General features: G+C 38.7%; 4 protein-coding genes across 6 annotated transcripts in view; 3 read left to right on the top strand and 1 right to left on the bottom strand.

Annotated features, from left to right (window-relative positions):
* Positions 1-18,255, top strand: part of LOC103701393 — a 31,395-nt gene extending 13,140 nt beyond the window's left edge. The window contains exons 5-25 of the mRNA XM_039133906.1: positions 6,390-6,493; positions 7,958-8,239; positions 8,357-8,466; positions 8,811-8,871; positions 9,034-9,221; positions 9,514-9,637; positions 10,786-10,863; positions 10,961-11,108; positions 11,520-11,632; positions 12,599-12,674; positions 12,774-12,845; positions 12,944-12,992; positions 13,209-13,280; positions 13,455-13,535; positions 13,717-13,820; positions 13,917-14,009; positions 15,107-15,175; positions 16,739-16,803; positions 16,929-16,990; positions 17,065-17,160; positions 17,905-18,255. Of these exons, the coding sequence (XP_038989834.1) occupies positions 6,390-6,493; positions 7,958-8,239; positions 8,357-8,466; positions 8,811-8,871; positions 9,034-9,221; positions 9,514-9,637; positions 10,786-10,863; positions 10,961-11,108; positions 11,520-11,632; positions 12,599-12,674; positions 12,774-12,845; positions 12,944-12,992; positions 13,209-13,280; positions 13,455-13,535; positions 13,717-13,820; positions 13,917-14,009; positions 15,107-15,175; positions 16,739-16,803; positions 16,929-16,990; positions 17,065-17,160; positions 17,905-17,967 (2,110 nt within the window). The 3' untranslated portion in view covers positions 17,968-18,255. The remainder of the gene's footprint in view (positions 1-6,389; positions 6,494-7,957; positions 8,240-8,356; positions 8,467-8,810; positions 8,872-9,033; positions 9,222-9,513; positions 9,638-10,785; positions 10,864-10,960; positions 11,109-11,519; positions 11,633-12,598; positions 12,675-12,773; positions 12,846-12,943; positions 12,993-13,208; positions 13,281-13,454; positions 13,536-13,716; positions 13,821-13,916; positions 14,010-15,106; positions 15,176-16,738; positions 16,804-16,928; positions 16,991-17,064; positions 17,161-17,904) is intronic.
* Positions 6-4,312, bottom strand: LOC103701271. Its single transcript, XM_008783278.4, has 7 exons — positions 4,145-4,312; positions 3,363-3,459; positions 3,154-3,274; positions 2,278-2,399; positions 2,038-2,159; positions 1,198-1,357; positions 6-324 (listed from the first exon to the last, which is right to left on the bottom strand). The coding sequence occupies exons 1-7, from the start codon at positions 4,272-4,274 to the stop codon at positions 216-218; spliced, it is 861 nt and encodes a 286-aa protein (XP_008781500.1). The 5' UTR covers positions 4,275-4,312; the 3' UTR covers positions 6-215.
* Positions 18,256-19,881: 1,626 nt separating the features above from the next.
* LOC103701270 (V-type proton ATPase 16 kDa proteolipid subunit) lies at positions 19,882-23,421 on the top strand. Its single transcript, XM_008783277.4, has 3 exons — positions 19,882-20,076; positions 20,163-20,448; positions 23,086-23,421. The coding sequence occupies exons 1-3, from the start codon at positions 20,001-20,003 to the stop codon at positions 23,216-23,218; spliced, it is 495 nt and encodes a 164-aa protein (XP_008781499.1). The 5' UTR covers positions 19,882-20,000; the 3' UTR covers positions 23,219-23,421.
* Positions 23,422-24,040: 619 nt separating this feature from the next.
* LOC103701269 (acetyltransferase At1g77540) lies at positions 24,041-27,756 on the top strand. Of its 3 annotated transcripts, none has more exons than XM_008783276.4 (3): positions 24,041-24,591; positions 25,146-25,209; positions 25,302-25,413. In XM_008783276.4, the coding sequence occupies exons 1-3, from the start codon at positions 24,295-24,297 to the stop codon at positions 25,361-25,363; spliced, it is 423 nt and encodes a 140-aa protein (XP_008781498.2). In that variant the 5' UTR covers positions 24,041-24,294; the 3' UTR covers positions 25,364-25,413. The 3 variants fall into 3 exon arrangements, with proteins under 3 accessions (XP_008781498.2, XP_008781496.2, XP_008781497.2); XM_008783274.4 differs by lacking the exon at positions 25,302-25,413 and adding an exon at positions 26,906-27,756 and having other exon boundaries at positions 24,044-24,591; XM_008783275.4 differs by lacking the exon at positions 25,302-25,413 and adding an exon at positions 26,909-27,756 and having other exon boundaries at positions 24,045-24,591.
* The last annotated feature ends 20 nt before the right edge of the window (positions 27,757-27,776 follow it).

Raw genomic sequence — 27,776 nt, forward strand, 5'->3', positions numbered from 1 at the left:
AAGCATTAAGGTAACATGTGACATTACTCTATTACTTATAAGGAAATTATTGTGTGCTATACTTCTTACAAAAAGGTTTCTCAGAAGGGGTTGGTCTTGGATATCCATATACAGTGGTTAACAACAATGATGCCTCTCATACTGTGTTCGATAACAATGTACAAGTCCCTCAAGAAATATCTTCAGTGAGGACTCCTGATGTATGATTTATGCCATCATGTTGTAGTCGAAACTGCAGTATACTCACAATCTAAGCTCTCCCCCTTAAATCGACTTTCTTTAACTCTTACCCAATAAATCCGCCACTGCTGAAACAAACTTATCCTGCATGATATAGAAACCGTCAAATAGGTGAATAGCACTAGGTGCGCAATTGAGAAAAGATCAGAGTACCTAGGCCAACATTTGAAAGATAGGACCTAGTACAGGAACAAAAATACAAAAATAGATTGTCCAAACACAAACTCCACAGAATTTTCTTACAAGCAGGCAATCATCAAACCGTGCCACATGTTTGGTGCAAGCTGTTTCTAAAAAGGTTGGCAGAACCGTCCTGAACCGCCCAGTTCGGGATGTCCCGAGCCATACCGGAACGGTTCCAGCAAAGAAACTGAGATGTCATCGCCGGAGGAGGAGAAGGAGAAGAAAAGAGAGAGCCGAGAAGAAGGAGAGGGAGGGAGAGAGGGTGGTGGAGGCCAGCGCTAGCCAATGATGCAGATGGCAGAGGCTGCAGCTGGACCTCGATTTGTTGACTTCACCTAAAAATCGTAAAATTTTTTAGCAGTCGAACCCTGTTTCGAACGAAACAGGGGTTCGGCCGCGGCCTCCACCACCTGCACCAGCACTGCCCTCCCTCCCTCTTCCTCCTCTCGCTCGCTCTCTCTTTTTCTCTCTCCCACGGTCTCCTGTGTTGGTATAGGCTCGGCCCAACATGGTGCAGGCCCATACCGACTCATGCCGTCGGGCAACCGGCACGGTACTGGTACTGGCACGGCAGACCCTGGTTTCTAGTGATAATTTTGCTGCACAAAGTACATGACATGTGCTTGTGCTTCGGAAAACTTTTACCATGTCAGAGATGAAGTAATTTGACAAGACATTGTCTCTTTGTCCCGGCAATTTTTTGGCTCAAATGGGCCCAGCATTTATAGGATGTGGAGAATAATATCTGATAAAGAGATCAAAGGAAAGGCATACCTATCAGCCTCAATACTCCTTTTTGCAAGCATGAGTGTCAGAAAAACAGGAACCATTGCAGCACATAGATGCTTGAGTGTATGTCCACTGACAATGTGATGAGTCCATTTATATATCACTTTGTCCATGGCTTCTTCTACCTTGGCCAAAAGATAAAATCCTGCATTTACCAGATAACAACGTCATAATGATTATCGCGAGAGCATTGCAAATTACCTATTCAGATCAGCAAGAGAAGGAAGTTTTAAAACAGGTACCAAAAAAGAAAAAAAAAAAACAAATTCTTTACAAGACTTGTGTAGATGTTTTCAGATGTCCAACTAAGATTATCTCTAACAAACACAAAATTATTCATTGAAATACTGTAATTCATGAAAAAGAAAAGAAAACTCGAATTCTTGATGCTATGCTTTAGGTTTGGAAAGAGACAAATTCCGAAAGTTACAATATTGTGCAGCCCATAAGATGTGATACTCATTCAAGTCAAGAGGATGGAGAAGTGCTGGTTTCTATTATGCCAGTGGGCCCACGTAAGCTAGAAATGAAAGTTCTAAATATGTTTTCACACTAAATTTCTGACACTTGAAAACAACTGTTCCTTGTTGAATGGTCCACAATTAAAGAGATTAACAAGATTATCGAAGCAATGAAGATGGAAGGCATAGCTCCAGCCATCTCAAAAGTAATAACCATGGTTACATAAGCAATGAAGAGGAACTGGGCATTCCTACTTGAAGATTCAAACAGTTTCTTCAAATTGTCAAATGGAAAAACAAGAGAACACAAAAATAGACAAAGGTAACAACCGCAAAAGGATTTCAAGTATTGCTGAAACCCAACCTGCTGCCCACAGCCAGTAAGCAGAATGTGTATACATTGGAGGAATTAGAATAGCCATCAAAGGTATAATGATGCAAGGAACAAATTGAACAAGTGCATATAGGCGTAAATCATCAAAGAACCTGCAAAAAAAGTCAACAAAAGGTTTAAGTCTGATTCAGATATTCAAGATTCATTCAAGTAATGAAAGCACAAAAATACGAGCATAAGATGGTATAGATCAGAAAGTAGTATGCTTGCCTCCAATATAAAATGCTTATTATACCCGCCATAACAAGTGGTGCAATTGACGTCATTCCAGTTTTTTCATCAATCCTTTCAATGATGAAGATTGCCATGATTGATGTGAATGCGATAGTCATCTACATACAGAATAGTTAAAAATATCAATTTTACTGCAATCAGCCGGTTGAACAAAGGTCAAACCATATGCTAACTAGTGGTGAGATAATATAATTGCACAACGTAGAATGTACTGGCTCATTGCAAGTACTGGCAACAGCCACAGCCCATGAAATCAAGTTTATCATGACAAAGAACAGCTTATGTTGGTAGTATAAAATATAATATGGATATGTTGTAGATAGCCAGAGAGCATGCTACTTAAACACCTATCACAGGACAACTTCTGCCAACAACTCAGCTAACATGCACAACAACATGCACATTGCACACCATGCTACACCAATCAAATTGGTTTCTCCAATCTCTTAAATAAATAAATAAATAAAAAGATAAAGCATCCTTGAATACCTATCCATGAACTCCATGAAAGAACCCAAGTGCCTCAACACAACTGTGAGTTTCCACAACCATGTCATTCCAACAATGGAAGCATTCAAGTGTCCAAGTAGTTAAGATTATCTATTGCTTTTCAGCTTATGCTTCCTACAATTTGTCGATGCTAGGCTTGGCTGCCTAGCACTTTTCCTAGTTAATCATTCTAGGACAATTTTCAGCCACAAAAAAAAAAGAAAAGAAAAACTAGATTTTATGCTGCTTGTAAGGGGCCTAGACATATTAACTGGCTCGGTGTCAACACTAAACCTTTATTAACATATTTCATTAAATTGATGCAGTGAGGCTAAATGTTGAAAACTATTCAATGAATCTTACAGGTAATCGATCCCAAACTAGTCTAGCATCATTTGGCTTGAGATGGTAATAGGAGGAGCCAAAAGCAACAGCAGCCACACCAATAAAGAAGCACGACCAGCCCCAGACTTCACCTTGCAAGCTGTCACAACCAAAAGGATCACCTTAGCAAATGAGAATCCTTCTCTTTACCAGAAAAATGTCAAAAGATCTAACATTATGAACATCACCTTAGCCTGAAGCTTCCACGAAGGCAAAGTACAAACCCAATTAAACCAATCACAAGAAAAGGAAAGTTTGAAATCACATTCAACGTATTAGGTATCCCTGCAAAAAAAATAATATTTAAACAACACAATGAGCATAACAGGTGATAAGTTCATTACGTTTGTACATGGAACTCCAAGAAAACACTACTTGAACAGCACCACTGTTAGCTCTTGTTGCGACTTCACCAAAACAATCCAGCAGCAATCAAAGTTGTAAAGTCATGGAAAGATTTCGATGCTAGAGATACCATTTATCATCAAATTGCGCAAGTTTGAGGTCTAAATAATACGGGCAAGCGAGATAAGAGGCACCAGGATAATAGAGATCTAATCTTGTCTGATGTCCTGATATAGAAATTTCTGTAATACTATACATGAAACATAACCAAATAGATCAGCTTCACATAATTAAAACTTTCCTACTTGGCTTCATATAAGTGGCAGGCTTTCATGCCCTCTTGAACGCTACTTTTGTTGGTTTTTTCAGTAAAAATTTCTCCTTTCCCATTTCTAACGTCTCATAACCTCTTGATTCCATCACTACTTCTTCATGATTTCCGTCACAATAATGCATATAATAACAAAAAAGAAAGTGCTAACAATCAAAAAGTTAGTCAGGTAACGGAACAAACCATAGTAGCAGAAAATATCAAAATATTGAAAACGATTTGAAAGCAAAACCCTAGAAATCAACCATTCAAGAGGAGATAGAAACCCTAACATCAAAGAGAGGCGATTCTTACCCAAGAACAATTTGCGCTGATCAGCGAAGTCGTGGTACTCCTGAGACTGGGGAATCGCCGGGGTTACGATCATTAACACTATAAAGATTACGATCGCAGCTCCCCACCCATAAAATTTCCTTCTCCCCATCGCGCCCTTTCTCTCTCTCCCCCTCGACCTTCTGCGTTCGGTAGCCGCGAGAGGAATAGGCGAGTAATTGGGCTGGCCCACTTGTTTTTGGGTTACCCCGGGTGACATTTGGACTATAATATAATGAGGCTGGCCTTGGATTTTGGGTCCAATGGACCATAATAGAGTAATTAGAATATTTCTCATCATATTTCTAAGAGAGAGGATGACAAATGGCTACCTCATCTAAGAAAAGCTGCAGTTGCACAAATTTTGCAATCATGATATGGGGAGAAAGTAAAAATAAATAATACTAGGCTCTTCGGGTTTGGTAATTAGAATAAGAACAATCAAAATCCATCAGAGGGCATGTTTGCTGCAAACATATGTGGTAATTTCAGCTCCACTAGCGTATACTTGAGTTGCTATGGTTAAAAATCTTGTAGTTGGAACTTATGTTTGGTAGGCCGACCCAACCCATTATATGCACCGGTCATTGCATCCCTTCTACTGGTGATGTGCTTATGTCCTAAACTGGATTGGTCCTGCCTCAAATGCTGTTACCCTGAAGAAATTTGACTGCTCAAAGCAATCCCACATATTAGAGACGTTATTAGATAAATGGTTGCGGACCAATATGGGGCAATCATATTTCATGATTAGATGTGAAATTCTTGGATTTATGAAAGATGAACCATCATGAAAGTATTTGCCAAGAATGTTTTTATTAATCAAGAATGAAAGTTGGCGGTTCGAAGACCATTAGATAATATGTGAGTCTCAACTATCGATGCCAACCCGGAATTGATAGATGTTGCTTTCAAGATTTTTTAGGATATTACCAGAAATCAAAATTTTTGGGCTTTTTGGGAGCACAGTCGCAAGGGTGAAACTTAAAAGAATTGATGGAAGGGCCCTACTAGAATTGGGCATGTCGCTTAATTTGATTAAACATGATGAAATTCACCAAGTCTAGACCTAGCAAGAATTGATAGACAGAGAGCTTTTTCTTAATTCTAATGGTGGTGGTACATGGCTATTTTTAGTTGTTGAGTGATTTGTATGGTTAATTTCATTAACGAATACGAGCTCAACCGACTAACTAGCTATGCAGTCCATAACCATCTTTCTAAAGGAATTGTGTCTGCTTAGGCGACGTAATTGCGAAGCAATATACGGTCTATAATCCTCTTAGATGTTTGATCCACAAGCATGCTGCACCGATGTATTCGATAAGTCTATAGCCTTGGTAGATAGGCTCAGGAAAACTTTAAAAATTTCTTCATGATGGAGATAGATCGCTGCAATTTTCACTCAATGGAAGGAGAGGGGTGCCATCCAGCTAAATCGAAGCATCATTGTTGGTCATTTAAAGAGAAATGCCACATCGATCCATCATTGTAGTACTCCTACCTCATTTCTGCATTTCATGGTTCAGCTCCTTGAACTAGAGGGACCAAAACAACTTGTCAGTGCATATCATGCACCTAAATCAAGACAACAGACAGCAGAAACAATCCAAAGGGATGTTAGGAAGAATGTCTGTTGGATCCCAATTGGATCACCTTGCTCCTGCGAGAAGACTTAGCTCTTCCAGACAAAGCCCTAGCCTAGTAGTTGGGCTAAGAGTACAAAAAAAAAATAAAGTAGCCCCTTAGTGGTTGGGATAGGCTAGAAGATTTTATGTTTCTCCAAAAGTAACTTGGGGAAAACCTCAGTGAAATAATGGAGATGGTGGAAGTAGGATTGAATCAAAGTTGGTGGCGTGGTTGGTTGGTGTTTCCAGACACCTAGAGACAAGCAAGTGGGGAAAAAGAAGCCCCCATCCACGGGGAATGTAGATATTAGTTCAGTATCCTTAAATTCGTTAGCGTGATGAGGCAGTTGTCAAATGATCACGGACAGGAGGAAAGTGAGCCAAATAAATGAGAGGCCGCTGAAAAGAAATGGGAAATATAAAACTTTGGATAATCAAAGTTTTTGGCTTGTGTAGGCAAGTGAAGAGAAGAGAGGATGGTTGCTATCTCTCAAGACATATGGACCTCCTGCAGACTTCAATCAATCATGTGAGAGAGAAGAATTGAGAGAGATTTAAGCCCAAGCTTGTTGGCTTGATTCAATTTAATCATGTGGCAGCTTCAATTTTGTCGAGCAGGCTGTCTGTGTTTGCGATCGACATCGACCACATCGGAATCATGACGATGCACTGATGTTTTACCAATACATGATCATAGGAGGGGGTAGCTCTTCTATCATGACTTGAGCACTGCTTGTTTTATTATCTACAAGACCTCAATATGATTACTTTGTTAGAAAGCTTGTGCTTTTTCTTCCAGAAAAGAGAGAGTTCTAGCATTTGAGTACCATCCTTTCACTCATCCAATGGTTTCGTGTTAAAAATTCTCTCTTCCTTTGGAAGTTTTCCGTAGCAAAACTTTTCTAAGCTCAATATTTGACTTTTCACTGTGCAAGCAGCACGATTCATATAACCAATTAGAAAGTCATGGAGGTTTCCATAATTCTGGGATTCAGGATGGGTTAAATTTATTTATTTATTATGGTATACCATTCTCGGACTCATAGGTAATGCCTTTTGGACAAGCATCAATTTTGCAAGTGAACTCTTTGTTGAAGAATGCATAGGTTCAGAGTTGGACACGCAGCAAATTGCAAAAAATTGCAAGTCATTTAATGCAAATTCCTATAACTTTTGTGCCAATGGAGATATAAGTGATACCAATCATGGGGCCTCATCAATGAATTTGGTTATACTTGTTTTTCTCTTGCAAACCTGACTGAGCTTTAGGAAGCTATGCACATCTATTATTAATATTTATGCTAGATTTTTCGGCCCCAGTGCATGTCGTGTTCAACATTGCCATGTATAGCATCCACATAATGAAGGACATTGTTGAAGCCATCACTTTCAAATGCAAATATAATTTAAGAAGAGGTTCTGAGTAAGCTCCACTCAATTAACAAGGTCATTTGATCAACATGATATTCTTTCATTCTTTCACGGTTTTGGAGATACATGGATGCTTCGTAGTATTTCGAACAAAATCTAGGATTAGAAAAATTTCGATGGAGATTAGGGTAAGTGTGGAAAACGAACCGAGGCTCATGTTAGCGACCACCAAAAAAACAATTTATGCCCATCCTTGATGGGATATTAGCCTGGATGCCCATGGGATATTTGATTTGCAAACATGAGATACAATTGGAATAGTAAATGATCAATTGTCGGAATTATCCCTCATTTTGCATAGCAAACACTCAATTCTTGTTTTATAATTGAGATTTAAGTATAGTAGGCATTCTCAAATCATTTGATCTAAGCCAATACAACAATTAAATGGACTCCTAAACTCTCACATACAACAACACAAGGAGTGAATAAATCAAGGAGATGGGATGACGTTAGAGGGATTTGTAGGGGATTATGAGGGGATTTGGTCGGTGAACAAGAAATTAATCCAGCTCAAACAATGTACGAGAGACTTGGGTGGGTGGGTGGGCGTGTGGGCCATTGGATTATTCTTGTCTCCTATTGGTACACAGTGGCGGATGGGTAATAAGCCACGGCTCTCCCGGCTCTTTCCCTCCATCCAGTTCCCGGGAAAAGTTACCGTTAAAAACAAGGCGACCACCTCAAGACTCTGTCCTTGCCCAACTCCCCACCACGAGATAACGGTGTTGACAAGAAACGATACCACCTCGATTTATTTCGTCCACTCCACTCTTAAGAACATTCCGATTGTTCTCATCTTGGCATAAGTTATTCTTTTTTCTTGCTAACTCCGCCTTTAATCCGTCTATATATACACCAAACGTCAAAGAAGCCGGCACTCTCATCACTCGTAGATTGAAGTGCAAATTTCCATTCATGGGCCTCTTCAGATCTGCAGGGAAGGTCTACAAACCAGCCCCCGATGTCAATCTTGGCCCCGACAGCAAGGAATCCTATCTGCATGCTAATGTGAAAGGTACTCTGTTTTGATTCAGGGAATGGCTTAGTTCATTGTTTTGAGGATTTGGGAAGCTCTTTGATCCTGCTAGTTTTTAGTGTGATGATATGGGTTTTTGTGGATGCTTAATTTTAGCTCCTCGGGTGGCGGGGTTTCTTGTGAAGATTTTTGTGTGGATTTTGGAGTCGAGGATTTTTGGACCGATCGCGGTGTATATACTGAAAAAGGATAATCTCATCCACAAGGTATTTGAAAGTTTCTTTTTGTTGATTCGTATGACATGTTTGGCATTGTCTTCTTTGCTTGTCCCCTGCTCTCTCTTCATTCTCTTCAGGACTAGCGTCAGGTCCTTGCAAAATTTAGCTTTTTTTTTTAAAAAAAGTTATCTTTTAAAGTTTTGATAGCACATCTACTGATAGCTTTGAAACCAGTGAAATTTGTATTGCAGAAAAGCGATTTCCACATAAGCTAGTTTGGGATACCAATAATCACAAGTTCCATAAGAATTCACTGAGTTTTAATAAGCAATAAGGTCTGATAATTTGTTTCGATAACTGAAGTTTTGACTACGGGTCTCAACTTCTTGCAGCTTGTCTCATTTGCCGTGATCCAGGAGCCACCTCTGTTCACCAACACCCATAATTGGGAAGGTTCACTTTCTTCTAAAATACAACTTCTTTTTTCTTAAAGAATTGGTTATTTTGTTTAATTTTTATGATGGTCCAAATCTTAGCAAAATGAAGACAATTTTGAGTCATCAACAGTTAATGTGCTTGAGATCTAGTTCTTAACTGGTTTCAAACATTGCGCAGACATAGCAGAGCAAAATGTTAATCTCGTAAAGCACAACTTATCTCCTGCTGAGCGAGTTCGAGAAGCCATGGATTGTCTTCCTCCTTGCCTGGAATCTACCCTGAATAGTCCGGGTTCTAGCTTCAAGCGTTGGACCATACGGGACTTCTCAAGGGCCTATAGATCAGGAGAAACAACTCCTCTTGCGGTATTTCATCTCACTAAAAGAATTTATTGTTGAGTGATGTTTCCCAATGATTATTTAGTTCTCTTGGGTACATGAATACATATGTATAAAAATGTCTTCCTCAAGACCAAGCAAAGTTTTTAGAATGTTTTCAGTTCATTTCTTACTTGAGAACATCCACCTAATCTTCTTTCTGCTCTGCTTTGGGTCTGCCAGTAGCACATTTAGATTACTTGTATGCACGCTCCGCCAACAAAGTCTTTTCCAAGAATATTTGCATGTTTTCTCCAAGTTTATGCATGAATATATGCAGGTAGCAAAGCGATTTTCAGTGGCTGTGGAGGAGTCTACAGATCTCCAAATGGCTTTCTTCATCAATTACAATGCTCGAGATATTCTAAGGCAGGCTGAAGAGTCAACACTTCGATACAAGAGGGGTATTGATGCTCTAACTTTAATATGTTGTAATAATAATAATTTGCTGTCTTGCAGTTTTTTTCTTTTTTCAACTTGATTTTCTTTTTTATTCGTCATGTAACGTTCCTATTGAGGGTTGATCACCATATACAGTACTTTCTTGCAAATTGCCAATATTTGTCATACTTTCAGCATGATCGCCTGAAGCTCGTTAAAAAAATGACTTCTGGTCTAGGTTACATATTAGTACAGAATCAGTACACCTCGATATGGATGTCGGTATAGAGTACTGAATGCCCCACCGATTATACGATGTATGCCCAGTAAGAATTGGTACGCACCGCAAACCTTGTTCAAAACTATTCGAGCATATTGTGCATGCTATACTATGCCAAACATCATGATATAAGTCCAGGAAACAGTAAAAATATCATGAGGTTGCCACCACTCATTTGATAGCGTGAAATGTGATATAGAGGAGCTAGCCTAAGGATAGCATAGAGGGAATCAAGCCCAAACAAATACAGGCGAATGCGAAAGATGCTTAGCCACAGGACATGGAAGCAAAAGAGTAACAACTATATGAAGAATGAGACACCTCATAAACTTGATTCAAATTACCATCATTTATTTGCCACCGTTGCATCAATAGATTATTTAGCACTTTCTTTTCTCTGTTTTGATTTAAATGAGGATGTTATTCCATTATTCTAAGAAAGAAATAAAAAATGTTAAAGATGTATAAAACAATGAGGATTTTCCATATATTAGGAAAAAACCTTCATCAAGCTAGCATGAAGATGTGTAAAACAGAGTTGAGACCTTAAGACATTAGTTTATGATAACAAAATCATGTATCATACATAAAATTTCGATGGTATGGCTGGCTTATATACATCCCTCCATCCTTTTTTTCCATCATTCAAAATATTTTTCATGCATTATATTTCACTTGATGCCAAGCGATCTCTCTGTCCCTCTTACAATTAATGCCAGTTTATTTTTTTGGAAGCGCTTGCTTATTTTATGTGGTCCATGGTACCTTTTACTGTTTTACATTAAAAGCCGCAGTAGTAGTTAGTTTGGAAGGTGAGAAGGTATTGCAGCTGAGCTGTGAAACTTAATGTTGTGTTCCTGTGTCTCTAACTGCTGTAATGGTCCTCATCAGGGGCCCCAATTTCAGTGATGGATGGAGTACTAGTTGCCATCAAAGATGAGATCGATTGCCTGCCCTATACTACTACTGGTATCATGTTCTAGTGTCAGTTTTTAGAAATCTATGTTCAGCTACTTCTCCATATAGTTGTCACATTCTTCTATGGTTGGAATGCTGGTTTTTATAGGAGGAACAAAGTGGTTGCACAAGGTGAGACCTTGTGCAAATGATGCAACCTGTGTCAAGCAATTGAGATCATGTGGTGCTATATTTGTTGGCAAGACTAACATGCATGAACTCGGTGCCGGGACCAGCGGGATCAATCCTCACTATGGGTACAACATGCCCTTCTCTTTTCCCTCGAAGCATCATCATAGTCCTAAATAGGAATACTTGGCAAATGAGAATTTATAAAACTAATTTCATATAGTTGGGATCAGGTTCGATGGTTACCAAGGTCCACTATGATGTTGAAATAGTGGACGGAACAGGGAGTAATCCGTGTGATTAATATGTTATTAGTGTTGGGATGGTCATGGAACAGCTGTTCTAGTGAAAGCCTTGATCCAAGTTATTCCAGCACTTACTCTAAACTATTCTGAATTATTCAAACAAGTGCTTGCCTAGGAAAAAAAATTATAGCTAGGCAAAAAAAAAAAAAAAGAGGCAGAGAACAGGACTAGCTAAGATAGCAGTTTTTATTTCAGTTTCCTAATTCTTGAGTACATTTCTTCAATTTATTACAGGTCTACTAGAAATCCGTATAACATCAACAGGGTTTCTGGAGGCTCCTCAAGTGGATCAGCTGCAGTAGTGTGTGCTGGATTATGCCCTGTTGCACTTGGTGTTGATGGGGGAGGTAAGTTTGCTGTGGATAAATTCATTCAGAGTAACACTTCTGACTGTGTCGCGGCAAGATCATATGTTTTACCTCTCCCTTCAGATCTACAGCTATTTCTGGTAATCTTTTTAGTTGTCGACCTCTTGGAGGGGTCAATCTTTGATGGCAGCCAGCCTCTAGTTCAGAGTGGTCCACAACATACACAGCATAGACAATATTGATGTTTCTCTGCATGTCTTTAATGTGCACTACTTATAGGTTAAGAAAATAATGTCATTGAACCTCCCAGGTCCCCCCAAAGTAAAAGTAAGCATCTTGGTGACTGTGAGACTGGCCTGAAACATGTCCCTTGCACGTGCGACATCGAACACAACACCATTCACCAGTCAGCACATTTTCGATTCACAGTCACTACTATCAGTAAAAAGTACAGATGAAAAAGCCTGCAGTTTTAAATTGCTTCTGAAAATACTTGCCCTTGGAGATGGCTTCAGTGGTATATTAGCATTGGAATTTGGTACAATAAACCACAATTGAGGACATTTTTCTCTTGAGCATAGCGCAGAAAAAGTTGTTCAGCTTTTCAAGGAGTAACAGTCTTTAATCATCTAACAGACTCTGAAAAAATTCGATGGACAACTTCCAATACCCCTTTAAAGCAGCAATTCACTTGGATGTTGCTCGCAGACTTTTTGATTGCTTAATGACACAAATGACCATCACCTGCTTTCAGCGATACGAACTGTATGGTCAGATAAGTAAAACACCATCTTCAAAGATAAAACTGGATGACAGAATTTGTCGATCTCAAGTTTCACTACTACACATCATTGATAAAGGATTACACATACAATCTTCATCAGCACTGCATGATTATAATATATATGCTGATTAGTTCTAGCACACGTAATATCTTTGGCTGATATTTTATCGAAAATTCACCTTCGAGAACCCTATGGATCTTATCAAGGTTCTTATGCTTAGGGTCGGTGCGGATGCCTGCTGCTCTCTGTGGCGTAGTCGGTTTCAAGGCGACCTCTGGACGCTTGTCTAATTCAGGGTAAATTAACTGGCCATCAGAAGCTTCTCCACTATCTCCATTGCTTGTACGCTATATTCCCCCTACCATCCTGATAGGCATTTTATGTCGTTGTTTCAGTACCCTTCCGCTGAATTGGACAGTTGGAATGCCAGGCATATTAGCAGCAACTGTTGAAGATGCACTAATAGTGTCAGTATTTGATTCCATAAGATCACAAACATTTCTATTTTTTGTAAGGTCCTGCTGCAATCAATTACTATCTAAATAAACATTCTTGTTCATACCAGTTATGCAGCTATTTCTGGTAACCTCTCTGGTCACCAAGCACCTTTGCAGGTGAGAAAATCGTCCCCCATTCCTCATATCTCAGACATATTTAAGCAGTGCTTTTTCTTTCATTCTTCAGAAATTAAAGAAAGCAGAAAAAGTTCTCTTCATTGTGCTTGGGTGCTGTGAAGAGATTCTGTTACTAGTATTGTGAAATTCATTTTTTTCAGGAGTCTGATAAGTTGAATTTTTTTTTTCTTCTCTTTTTTTTCGAGAATCCTCCAGCCTAAATTGAGTTTTCCTCTGCTGACATCCACACAATCAATCACGAACATCAAATTAGCCAAATATGGGGAGGTTAGCTCTGAATTTCCAAACATTTCGGAACTAAGCATTCTTACAATTAATACTAAGCATTCTTACAATTAATCCAGTTTGATGGATCGATTTCAGTTTCATACAAACTCTTTCTTTTTATTGTATTTCGGAGACAGATGCTAACATGATGTAATTCTTGTTTGGAAAAATCAGTGGTTTAATGACTGCACAAGTGAAATTAGAAATTGCTGTGACCAAGCTTTGCAAATGCTATGCAAGCATTATGGGTGGAAGGTACTAGCATTTTATTTAACTGCCTTAGTTCATAGAGCGAAGTGCCTTCTTTTCTTCAACCATCCTAGTAAAAGTTCCAGCATCCTCTGATTTTCTAATGTACACGAAAAGTTCCATATGCTAACATAAGTAAATATTGAAACATCATTTTCTAATCAAATGGAGCTTTCCTACCTGTAAGACTCTGGCTGTGACTGTACCTGAGATAGAAGAGATGCGTTTGGCTCATTATATAACAATTGGATCTGAATGCACTGCTTCATTGGCTCCACATCTCGAAAAACTGTAAGTAGCTTTACCTGGATGCAGTTTAATCAGTTCTGCCAGTGGTGTTAAAATCATAAATATAGGACCTTACATTATGTCCTTGTATTACTATAGGAATTTTGCAGAGATAGGGTGGGATGCAAGAATAGCTCTTCGTGTCTACCGTTCATTCAGCAGCAAGGATTATTTGAATGCTCAGCGGATAAGGTACTTCAGCATGGCAGTACCAAGAGAACCATTAGTTTTTGCAGCATTTTTTTACTTTAAAGATGTTCATCTTTATATTGAAATGTCAATATCATATTAATGCACGTAAAGGCTCCAGTTCTATTGCCATTTTCTTATGAGGTAAGGCAGTTGAATATGTGTACTAAATTGAAAACTCCAATTAAGATCCGCTTACATCCTTTCTTAATTTTGCCTTTCAGCATTGCTGCTAATTTAGAAGAACAATAATGGTTATGGCTTATGAGCCTTGCAAGTTTAAATAAGAGATGTAATGATTCAATGCCTTAATATCTAATTATTCATTTCTGTCATGTGAAAAAAGGCAAATCTATAAGGCCCTCAAAATGGGAAAGTGAGGAATTTAGATGAAAATGCAGTATCTTATTCTTTGAAGCAGAAGGATAAGATAGATATTAGAAGAAGTGGCTGATCAATAATAGACATCCATGAGTGATACTAATAAACAACAGGAATTGAGCTATGACTCCCAAAGCAAACTATGAGAAGGAAAAGATGCCAATAATTAGGCCCTTAACCATTTTTAATACTTTATCACTATTGTACCCCCCCCCCCCCTAAAAAAAAAACTTTCCACTATTGGGAATTCTAATAATCTCAAGTATAACAGATAAAGGATTGGTTCTTGTCATGACATGCACAAAACAATCTCTGACAGTCAAACACCATCTCATGCTAGAATGCAAGTTTAGTTATATGTGGTCTGCCAGGGCCTTGCACTTGTACGTGTGATGCTAAAATCCTTTATTGGATGAACTGCTATCACATGTATATTGTGAAATATATTTGTTTAATGATGCTTGATATTGATACCTTGAAAAATTAGCGATATAAATATAATATTTATTTATTTATTTGGTAATCTAGCCAATAATTCTTCAATTCTTTTATTTCTAAATAGCATGTTTGACCTACTCTTACGTAGACAGCAAAACCTATGTCCATCAGCATCAGTACATGCATACATACATAGACACCATGGTTTGTCATGCAAATCATGTAAATCAAAGTTTTGGTTGTGCATAACGGCATGGTCCTTTTTTACCATATATCTCCAGGAACCGTCAGATGTACTTCCATAAGAAGATTTTTGAAAGGGCGGATGTCATTGTCACACCGACAACTGGGTATTATGCTTCAACCATACTACTGTTAGCAAAATATGCAGATAAATATGTTTAAGTAGGTTATGGGGTTATGGATATGTTTGAAGTTTCTTAAGCCTCATAAATTGGAAAAGTCTTCTTAACCCATTTATAATCCATGTAAATCACCAATCATGCATGGTCATTGTGAAACATTTTCAGTTTTGACACAGACCAGTCCAACAACACACACAGAGCACATACCATGCCATCAGATGACCTGCACAGGTTATGTGGGCAGGCGACCAGGCAAGTGTACTGGCACCAGGACTTATATCCTTGGTTATAATAACCTCATATGGATAGAGTTATCATCTCGGCAAAAGCACAGGCAGATGAAAGGTATAGTTAGTGTGATTTTTTACTCGGTAATTGAGCATGTCATTATATTTTGTTTGGTTAATTTGCCATTGTATTCTCCGACGCCTTCATGTTGTCAGTTAACTCATTTCCCTCTATTCCTAAATTTGTATATTGACCAGAAGGCAGCATGATCGAATAAAATTTGTCCTCACTAAGATGTGTAGTTCTATCTTAAAACTAACAAAAGAAATTAATCAATAAAGAAGTATTTGCATCATCAAGATGGCCAAGATAAGGAAAAGGGAAGCAGCTTATAAAGTGGAGCACCACTATAATAGAAAGCTCCATAAATGGAACCAATGCTCAAAAAACTGAACTGCAGATCTGATATTCTCCATCACATAGTTCCATGCTCCATCCGCCTCTGAAGACACTTGTTGGAATTTTCTACATACGCACATTTACTGGATTTGACAACATTCTCATAAAGTCGATTGCTAAAGATTTCATATAAGAAAAGACAGTAGGAAATTAAGCAAGATTTTTGTTGATAGCAATCTGTAGGAGTCTGTATGTTGATCATTCCCATACAAATAAGGTGTATAAAAAAAAAGAACCACACGAATGCATTTCCCTTTGCTGCTTTGTTGAGCACTGATTTGGAAGGATATGACAACATGAAGTAAAGCAGTAAGCAATGCATCACCTTATAATGAGATAACAATGCTTTAAAGCAGCACACATGCATAGCCAAATTAATATCTTGATACCATAACACTATACCTTCAACTAATTTGATTGTATTCGTGAAGAAGAAGAGAAACATAAGTTGATCGGAAAATAATTGTCCTTGGGAACAGATAACATGGCATTGCTATATTGATCACTTTTGTGCATCCTAAGTGGCCATTTTACTATAATGATCTAATAATTGTCAGCAGAATGGCAATTTATTTTGGAGGCAAAGTTCGGACATTAGTATATTCTTAAAAACAAAAAGTGCAAAAATAGTAGGGTGGATTACTGTATTGATCACTTCTGTGCATCCTAAGAGGCCATTTTGTTACGATTATCTAATAATTGTCAACTGAATGGCACTTTATTTTGGAACCAAACTTCAGTTGTTCATATATTTTTTTAAAATAAGAGGTATGGTAATAGTAGGATAGATGCTCATAGTTTTCCTCCTACATAAATTTGTTTCTTATATGTAAGATGTTTACGTTTTTTTCTCATATACAGTGTCACTGCATACCCACTGCTAAGTGATGCCTTGAATAGTGGAGAACTCGATTACATAAATGGAGGTACTAGAAATCTAGATTGTGGAGCTTGGATATCCTTTCAAAAGCTCAAAATTGCGTTTTTCATCATTTTCATATGGTTTTCTTAGATTTTAGGGGAGTAACTTGATCCTTGTATCTTTTTCCAGCGGCACTTGTGAGGTTCTCAATAGCAGGAAATTTTCTTGGCTTGCCTACAATTACTACTATGGTACATCTTTTCCAACTCCTATTTGTATTAGATACCTACTCTATCTTTATTCTAAAGGCTATGCTACTTCAAAGGTTGGGTATGACAAGGGGGGCATGCCTATTGGCCTTCAGTTTATTGGGAGACCATGGTCCGAAGCAACCTTACTCCATTTAGCATTTGCCATGGAGGTAAGCAGTAATTTTGCAACATCAAGTAATTTGTTGGTTTATTCGTGGATCTAGAGGAGCAAATTTTTGATTCCTTTTCCAGTCTTAATTTGTTGGCAAAAGAAATGTTGAATGTCCGGCACTTAGAACAAGAAATTTTTGATTTCTTTTCCAATCTTAATTTGTTGGCAAAAGAAAAGATAACCAATGTAAATAGTATTAATAAAAAAATCTAAAGATGCAGCTCTCTCATCTACTCAGCATTGGTTGGTTACATGTAAAGCACATCTACTTGTCCATACATCTATACAAATAGCATGAATCACATATTTTATGTTAGAACCACAAAGGACTAATGCTAAAACATCTAAAATCATGCCTAGTTTCAGTGTTTGCTTACACACTAAGTTCAAATAAATTGATTAAACTTCGGTGTTTACTTGCAGTTGCATTAAGACTAAGGTCTGTACTATTTGTTACTGTGCCCTTTTAACATAGTTGATATTTAGTTAAAAAGACTATGGGCACCCAAAGAATGACTAAAATGTGCTTCATAAGATTTTGGATCTTAGCTCTCAGAAATTTTAAGACCAATGCTTCATTTGATGACCTTGCTTGAGAAGGATGTAATATGTTAAATTTCAACACTATAGTTGTGACAATACTATTCATGTACTGAGAGGGATAAGCCCATTTTTGGTGTTTCTTGCAAGTCCTATGCTCATTTCCAATAGATAACTGAGTTAATGTATTTTGTGGTGACAGGCTCTATGCATTGGTAGTTACAGAAAGCCAAAGGTGTTCTATGACCTCCTGAAGAAGGAATAGAGAAAGCCGGTTATGCTATATTTCCAAAAAAATGTTGGCCTAGAGGAAGGCAGAAAGTTAGTTGAGCCATCATTAAACAAAAGGAGTGGCATTTTGATCTGGGTAATTATCACGCAAAGAGGGCAGTGCCTTCAACACCATATTATAGGGTGTGAATGATTCCAGTACTGTAAAGTTGGGATTGGCCATATATGTGAACATTAGTAAGCTTAGTTCCTTTTATTGTTCCCTAATTATATAATATGCAAATCCTCACTGAATTTTTTTCTGAATTCACCACATTTTTCATGAATTCTGAACCACTATTCCCAACCAAATTGTTCCTTATGCTAAATTAGTGAATATGATTAATATCAATATTCCCATGCCTATAAACCACAGGACAAAGGATGCATTAGTCTGCAGAACAAACATGTTACCAATGCCAATAAGTTTCTATGCAATATATGCATACAGCTTGAATCATCATCTACTCTGGTAGACTTTCCAGAGGAATCATTTTTCTTGAATAAAGTTTGGATTTTTCATATCATATAACTCACAATCCACCTAATAAACTACTAGACCACTAAGTTCCAATCCAAGAGTTCAAACCAAAAAGATCAATTCTTTTCACTAAATAAGAAAAAAGATCACCCCTTTCTTATTAGATACCAAAAACAGAAGGGAGGAAGACACTGATTAAAGCAGCCATTGTGGGAATAACCTATTAAGCATTCTGGCGATCGCTGACGCGTCCATATTCCATTCATGAGCAAACCCGTTGCGGTGATGGCTTCGACCTCGTCGCGGAGTGGAATCGAGGAGAGTTAGGGTTCGGACCGGTTACCAGATCCCACGTCGAGGCAAGGGCGCTGTAGCACTTGGAGGCGGCTCCAGATTTGGGGAGAGCGGCGGGAGCCATCTCCATGGATTCGATTGGAGAAGAAGAAGAAGAAGAAGACCAGGGTAGAAAGGAATATCCATAAATGAATACATAATTATTTATTAGTTCTTCGGTGCAACTCATAAGCTCGCAGTGCTTGGGCTCAACTTGCCTCGATTAATTACAGCTATTAATTTTATTTTTTTAACATATTTGAGTCATTGGATTTTCTAAATTCTTAATTAACTACCAAATAATAAAAAAGTCAAGACTATTAATTTATCAGCTATGTGGTATTAAAAACTGAGATCAATTTGAAGATTAAGCTGTTTTACCGAAAAATTATATTCTGCACCGGAGAAATTTAAAAACCACGTATCCAAAGATGTGGATGGCTTGGGATACCATATCCCTAACATCCAAATCCTAATGACGTTGGGATTTGATCCCAAATTATTTGATATATCACAAGCAAAGAACTTACCAACCTGGCAACATGAGGTTACTTTGAAAGCAAAACCAATTTTAAAAATGCATGAATGTCTTGGAGCCCAGATACAGCTGAAGATGATGTTCTTCCCACCAGATTTAGAAATCTTGGGAAGTGATACATGTATAAGTAAGTAGGAATGTAACTCTTTCACAATATGGACGATAGACCTGATGTTAACATGGAAACTCCATATAAATTATCCAAAAGTAGACCAGGCCTAAATGTGATCCAAAATGCAAGTGAATTTGGCACCCAAAAGGCCAGTCCCCTGGACTAGGCTAACCCGGTTGCAACCTCATCCTACGTGGCAACGTATGCCCCAATGAAATCAAGCCTTTTCGCGTGATCATGATTTGTCCATGCAACTCACGGGTGACTCCCGATCAGCCTCATATATTACCCACCCAATCATACGAGATAATAAAATACTTATACATTTCCGAAAATCTCCTTGCATCGAACTCCGACGATTCTGGTGAAACGTGTAAATTAATCAAAATCCAGGTTCACTCTCATACCTCCTCAATCACGAGAAGCCTTTCGGGCTCTTCTAAACCCCCTCTCTTCTCATAGCCCCAATTCTTTCCTTCTTCTCACCCCCTCCCCTCCCCCGGAAATTCTATAAATAGGTTAGGGTTTCCAGAGATCTCTAAGGTTTCTTGGATCTCCGCGACGATGTCGAGCTTCAGCGGCGACGAGACCGCCCCCTTCTTCGGATTCCTCGGCGCGGCGGCAGCCCTCGTCTTCTCATGTGATCCCACGGTCCCTCTAGGGTTTCTTCGGATCTCCGATCTGGGGTTTTCGCTTCTTGATGAGGTTTTCTCTGGTGGATTTTAGGTATGGGGGCGGCGTACGGGACGGCGAAGAGCGGGGTGGGGGTGGCGTCGATGGGAGTGATGCGGCCGGAGCTGGTGATGAAGTCGATCGTGCCCGTGGTCATGGCCGGAGTGCTCGGGATCTACGGGTTGATCATCGCGGTGATCATTAGCACAGGGATAAACCCTAAGGCCAAGTCGTATTACCTCTTCGATGGCTACGCTCATCTTTCCTCCGGGTTGGCTTGTGGGCTTGCGGGGCTATCCGCGGGCATGGCTATTGGGATCGTTGGCGATGCTGGAGTCCGGTAACCTTTTATTGCCTCTTCTAATTTCTTGATCTGGATTTCTGGATTCCTAGATTCATTTGTGTTGTCTGGTTGAGTGGTGCCTATTTAATCTGTGATCTTTTGCTACTTCTTCTATGACGACTAATTCATGTCGAAAGATTGATAATATGATTTTAGTTAATATATGTAGAGGTAAGGAGTATCAGTCTCATTACTCCGCAAGGCCTGATTTTGATAGGTTTTTGTGGCGAATGCATGCCTTTCCGTATTGTCAGATTCTAGAGAAAAAAGTTCACGTGGGTGATGATGATGTTAAGGATGATAAGTGATGGGATGTGGCTTGTAGTTTTTGGCCATGGTTACAGGTGATGAGGTGAAGGATTATGGGAGATCTCAATTTTACGTAGGATTGAGAATTGGGAGCGAGATTAAGAGAAATTAGATGGAATCCATTATTATTCTGATCATGGTTTAAATTTTCAAATAATCAATCTTTGGGTCTTTCTGCTGTTTTCGGGTTGTAAAATTTGTCGAGTTCCAGTCTTTCTACTTTTTTTGTGGTTGCAGAAGATGGTGTTGGAAAGTATGACTGATTTTACCGTTCTACATTGTCTTGCTAGTTCTATGGTTCGAATTATTATCCATAATAGTTTGTAAATTTTTCATGACAGGTTTTTGTAAAAAAGTGAATGTGTTATAGTTGAGCAGAGATCGATTAGTACATCCGACTCTTCAATTGTTGTTTCAGAGAGATTTTTTATTATTTTCTGTCTAGTTATTTGCTATTTAGCAGTTCCCTTTTTCTGTGATCACTCACATCTAAGATAAGATGTAATTTGTTTATCATTATAATTTGAGGTTTCTGCTTCTGTAGATGATCATGGGCCTGCGTGCTTCCATGCATTGCTACTTGGCTGATGTCTACAATTCGTATTCAATTTGTGAATTCTTTGCTTCATTTTACTCAGAAATTAAATAATAATTGTTTGTGTATTGATGTTGTATCAGAGTTATTTGTTTGTTAGTAGATTGATAACGCTTATTTCTGTTATAACAGTTTTTGGGAAAGAATATTTGCTTTATTACTACTTTGGCATCAACTGTTCTGATGGCATCCACTTGTGATTAGCATTTTTTTTTTTTGTTTGTTTGGAGGAAAAGTAATTTCCTTCTTCAGAATATGACCTCACCACTACTGGCTTTTTGTGAACCTTCCTCCATGTATAAATCAAAGTAGAACTTTTATAATATTTAGACAAAAGTTTTGTAACTGTACCACATTTGTATATGAACATAGCTTACTGACTTTGAGACTAAACCACCAACTGATTTTAAACAATATTTGAAGAAGGTTGAAGGATTTAAGTTCCATTACTAGGATGAGTTAACCTTATGTGGAAATGACTGTGGAAATTAATTTGGTGTAGCTGTGAAGGTGTTGAGCAAGAAATTTCCCCCTCTTCTGTAATGTGTACTTGTAAGACATGTAATGATTACAGATGTGCTAGAGAAGGTGCTGAGCTGTTTGCTGTTTTTGGAAGAGTTGATGAGGCAAAATATGGTTTGTACGTGTAGCTGTGGATATGATAACTAGAACTGGAAAACTAATTAGTAACTTGATGCATGGAATGAAACTCTGGTTTGCAAATGGAAATTGTAACAAGTTTATGACCAACACCAATAGCCAAATGATGCAAGCTTGGTCATTCCTGCAATCTATCTAATTTACTGAAACATTGAAATAAATGTAGACTTTTATTTTTGTCGGGTTGAAGAAGTGGAGTATGCTTTTTGGCTGTGATTGTTGGATATAACTGAGGCTTTCTATTTCATAAGATGGCACTAAGTTGGAATTGTTATATGATCGCAATGTTAAAAAGTAGAGAAGATCAAGTTACACAAGATGTCTTTTGCATGAGATTATGGAGTCATGATGCACTAACACTAAAAAGATAATTTTTGTAATGAATAATAGGCATAGGTGTCCCACCAAATCAATTTAGTGGACAAGCAACTGGAACAGTATTGCACATGTATCAGAGGCCCCGTTGATGATGGGTTACATCAAAAGATTTGGAAGGCGGCAAGACAACATTACAAAACATGGAAGTTAGACTTTAGCAAGGATTTTGTAAAGCTTGTGCTGGTAGGGAATGCAGGCTTAATAGGAACGCATTGCGGACGAGTGCTTGTTCAACTGGCATCAAATGTTTTTGATTTCAAATGTTGATAATGGTCATAGTGAGGTGTGGAGGTGCCGATATTAGGCGTGATGTAATGCTTGTAGCTTATGGCTGGTCAGATGTCTGAAGTAGCCTATAGCCTGATAGGAGCATTTTGCATCTTATGATTTCTGTAGAATGGATGACTTGATCCTTCTCATATCATGATGGGCCTAATGTAAAAAACTAGCCATTGTCTTATGATTTACTCTGTCACTTCATTCAGATGAGTAGCTATAATCTCTGCATTGTTCTTATCTTTACCTGTTAATTGGGTGTTTATGAGCTGTGTGACCGTTGTCTTTGATCAACTATTTTAAAAATCCCAATTTGCTCGACTTAGATTAATTCGTAGCATGACAAAATGTCTGAGCACGATGGTTTTCATATGATAGCACCAAATTTGATGGTTTCTGGTTCATATTCTTTGCAGGGCCAATGCACAGCAGCCAAAACTTTTTGTGGGCATGATTCTCATTCTCATTTTCGCTGAAGCACTGGCCCTCTACGGTCTCATTGTTGGCATCATCCTTTCCTCTCGTGCTGGCCAATCTCGGGCGGACTGAGACACGAGCAGCTGGCTATAAATGATTCTATGGGCCTTTGTAATAATTATATTGAACATGCACTTTGAGAATTTTGTTAATTTTGTGATTCCATTGGGATTGGTATTTCCAGATGTCGCAAAAGATCTTTCCACTTTGTGATCTGACATCTATAAATTTATCGATAGTTATGCAAGCAAACGCCTGCTTGAGTCTCAGTTGTTCGGCTGTTGTTCTTTCTTGGGAATGCTGTGTTTGCGATGAACGGGTACAGTAATTTGTTCCGCGAGTCATGTTTAAAGGTTCATATAGTGTTCATATTTGCTTCAGCCGATGTATTAGTGGTAGTAGCAGACGAGAGGCGACGATTGCCAGTCTCTCCAGCCGGTTTGGCTAATTGTGATCGGCATACTGTTGGTGGTTGCAAGGCTCCGTGAGTGGGGCTGATGTGTCTTGTTATTCACTGCATCTATCCCAAATATTATATATATATATATATATATATATATATACATATATAAAATTCAATCCGTCTGTGTGTCTCTTTCTGCTCCTCTCTTCTTGGCACAAAGTGACTCGATAAATGTTAAATTGATCACAGATTGTGTCCATCAGTTTGAAGAAGTCTTTTCAACCAGGGTGAAAAGTGATATCGGGAGCGGGTGAAGAGCGTGGGAGTGGAGGCCTGGAGACATGCAGCTAGTGGGATGCGCCTCTCATCGGTCTACACATACATCCACAGGAAGTTTTATTTGGGAGAACCACACATCTATCCCTTCTCCTTTGCATTCTATACTTTTTTCTAATTTTGTGGGCTACACACGTAGTATGCCAAAAGAAAAAAAAAAGTGATTACAAATCGCTATTTTCCACCCAATATTTTTCCCTTGATGAGAGTGGTCCGCAGCAGTGCGATTTCTGGGCCGATGATAAGGTGGCGAAATTATTTCCTTGAGAGCAATGGCGTGCGTGATACGCAGGCTCTCCAATCGGGTCCGGTCATCGGGTGAAACGGTCCGTCCGATTCGGGCCCAAAGACGCATTTAGTCGCCGGCCGGCCCATACCGGGTCCAAGCTTCGATTGAAGGCGAGCGACGATGGTGGGGACGGCAGAGGCGGCGGCTCCGCCGGCGATCGTGCGGAACGAGAAGGACGGGAGGTTCGAGACGGAGGACAAGCAGGCCTTCCTCCAGTACCACCTCCGAGACGTCACGGTCCTCGCCGTTGAAGGAGGCCAAGCCAAGGAGAAGAAGAAGACGGCGATGGACATGGTCCACACCTACGTGCCCAGGAGGAAGCGGGGGTTGGGCCTGGCCGGCCACCTCTGCGTCGCCGCCTTCACCCACGCCCAGCGCAATTCCATGATCGTCATCCCCACCTGCTCCTATGTCTCCGTAATCTCTCCCTCTCTCTCACCCACACGCATAAAAGCTTTACTTAGACCTCCTCTCGAACAGTTTATGGCCGTTCTTAGAACTCCTTTCTGTTGAATTTTGAATATCGATTCGGTTTTTGTTATGGTTCTATCTTGATTATGATATCTAAAACCTCGAAGTTTTCTTTTTTGAGCAGTTAGGTTAAATTATGATTGGAAAAATATGAATTAGTCCCTCAAATTTAGTGGATCATCCAAAACAAAGCAGTTAGGTTAAATTGATTTAATTCCTCCAATCTTATGGATCATCCAAAACAAAGCAGATGAGTTCATCTAGGTTCTGATATACATATCACCTTCGGAACAAAACCAAATTAAACTCTGAATACAAGTAGGCGCTTGGTATGCATGGATTACTCAAGTTACACAGTAAAAAAAGAATCTTTTTTTTTTTTGGCTACAAAATTGTTGGCTTTCGGGGCCAAGGGCTTCTACTTGTGCTTCTGTTCATAGTTGAAATTTTAATTGCTGTGGGAACTGGCACATACTGATTGGTGTTTATCTGCTCGGCAGGACACGTTTCTTCCTCGAAACCCTTTGTGGAACTCACTTGTATACAAGGAGGAGAGAAAGTCATGTATGTGAAATTCTACAATGTGCTTTCAGCTCTCTGGAATAAATGTTGTATGTTAGTAAAACATGTTTGTTATCTTATGTTCTTATAATCAGGTGATTGTTTGCATTCACTTCTGAGCCTATTCAGGGACAATATATCCCCAGCTTTTGAATGAACCATTTAATCTTAGTGAATGAGTTCCTTTTGTATTTATATTTCCAGTCATATGCTTGGAAGTTCTTGTGTTTTCTTGTGGAACATAAAATAGAGTTTTTGTATATGCTGGTTCTCTGAATATGAAGCACTCCAAACTTTCTGGTGCAACCAACAAATATACTGAAGATGGTTGAAGTTTTTATGGAGTTGATGTATTAGCTTAATCAGACCAAGGCTTTCAAAATAAAGAGAAGTTGTGATGATCTTAATTTCCTTCAGTTTGCATGGTTGTGCATTTTGAAAGACAAGATTCCTCCTGGCAAAATTACTTTTTGTATTAAACTGAACTTGGTAAAATTGCTCTATAAGCTGGCCAAATGACATTTTTGCTCAAATTAAATGGGTTTCTTTTTTATTACTCTAAAAAAAGAATGCTTTTTTTTTAAAAAAAAAATGATGTTAGTATATATAAAATTGGTTTCAAATGGAATTTGAAATTATGTATAGTTTAAGTTTCATTAGTTTGATGACAATATTTTCACTTGCGCCTAAAAATTGCACTTTTTAAAAACCTTGTTGCCATGATTATGTGTCTTGGTTCTTCTCCCCACCATGCTTTAGAATCAATTCTTTCACTTAAAGTAAATTTAGATCTTATACAGGTTTAGACAGGGCTGGGTTCTTCTCTTTTTCATAAAAGATGAATCCCATATAATATGTTGGGGGCCTACATTATTTCTCTCAGAATAAATTTCATCAATGCTCAAGATTCTATCAGTATAGATTCCTCGCCTCTCACGTATTTATAGGCCTTTTGAGAGATTTGCTTTAATTGTGAAATCTGGGTCAGTAATGGATGGAAAGATGATAGCCATTTTTCTGTCTGATTTTTCTAGCAAACCTCACTCAACTGGAGACCAGATAAATTGTATGGCCGGAACTTCTGTACAGTAAACCAATCCTTTGATAAAGTGTATGGCATGTGTATCATTCACAACATATTGGTGGCATATTCAGCCTTAAAACATGGGCTGAGAAGTGTCTTATTTGATGCTTAACTAGGTTGTCTGTTAGTTAGAGCCTTTTTTCTTCCAGAAAAAAAAAAGAAAACAAAAAGAAAACAAAAACCATTAAGTGCCTTGGCCCCTCCCTCCAAGAAAAAGGAACTTTTGTCAAGGAAACATTTCATATGTTCGTATCGAGTGTTTATTACCAGCAAGCTAGATGTTAGAGGAAAAATTAGGTTTCAGTTTCAGTTTTTAACTTGGATTTCTTTAAAAGATCAGTGCTTTAGATGCCCACATACGAAATGCGGTTCTTATAGCATGGAACTCTCATGATGCAAATTTAGGTTCATCTCAGGAAGAACCTCTCTTTCATGTCTTGTTAGCAAGATGAAACTGTGGTTGTTTTATAGTTACATCTACTGTGGCTGTGGCACTTAGATACTACTGAGCACCTAAAGGGACCTAGGCGAGGTGACTCTATTCAACAATTGCATTGCACATGAGCATTTAGCATTCCTTTATTGATGGCCCTAATATTTAGGCACATTGTGTAGCAGGAACTTTGTGATAACAAGGCTGAAGGTTGAAACAAGTAGCAAACCATGCAAATTCTCTGCTCCTGCCTCCAATACTCCTGAAGTGACTCCCACCAACATCCAAACCTCAGAAACCAATCAACAAGTTGCATGACCTCCTGCTGTTGCAGGCTCAGTGCAAGTCTAACCACCCTTCACATTGCAAAACTTGGAAGAGAATTTATATCATAACTCATGAGCAAATATGACCTGTTCCAGCTTGAACGGTCATTACTGGATAATGTAGTGGACAACAAATTGAAAAAGGATGATCAGGACTCAGGAAGATTCCATTACTCTGGATCTCCTCCTTCAGTGCCTGAGGTGACCAATGCTTTGGATTGGACTAACTTTGGTCATCTGAATCTCATATTCAGTGCATCGGATGCCTTATGATATATCCATTGATGTAATTGCTCCTCCGTTCTTTAGGTCTGCATATGTCCCAGTTCTCCTGCTGATCTCTGTTGTGCTTTCTCCATGAAGATGAGAAGATCCCATCCTTGCATTCATCCATCACCATTTTGCCTCTCATGTCAAGTGTTGAAAAAAGGAGGATGAGAAGAAAGTGAGGGATGAATGTCAGGATGGATGTTCCATGAACTGAATTGAGTGCCCCACATAGAGCACCATCGCAGCTTCGTAGACCCTCCATGGTGAATGTTAGCACCTTTAAGGGATGCTATCAGTCTTTCATATTTGATCCCAACTCACCCATCAAATAAGGAACGGAAGAAAAAGGAAATCTCTTAGCAAATGAACCCAGAGGGAAAGGAAGAGGAGCAAAGTGTGAAGATAGAGAAGCTACATGATGGTGTTCAATTAATTGGATACAAGATGGAGAGAAAAG

Source organism: Phoenix dactylifera, chromosome 14, assembly GCF_009389715.1.
Source record: "Phoenix dactylifera cultivar Barhee BC4 chromosome 14, palm_55x_up_171113_PBpolish2nd_filt_p, whole genome shotgun sequence".
Classification (NCBI taxonomy): domain Eukaryota; kingdom Viridiplantae; phylum Streptophyta; class Magnoliopsida; order Arecales; family Arecaceae; genus Phoenix; species Phoenix dactylifera.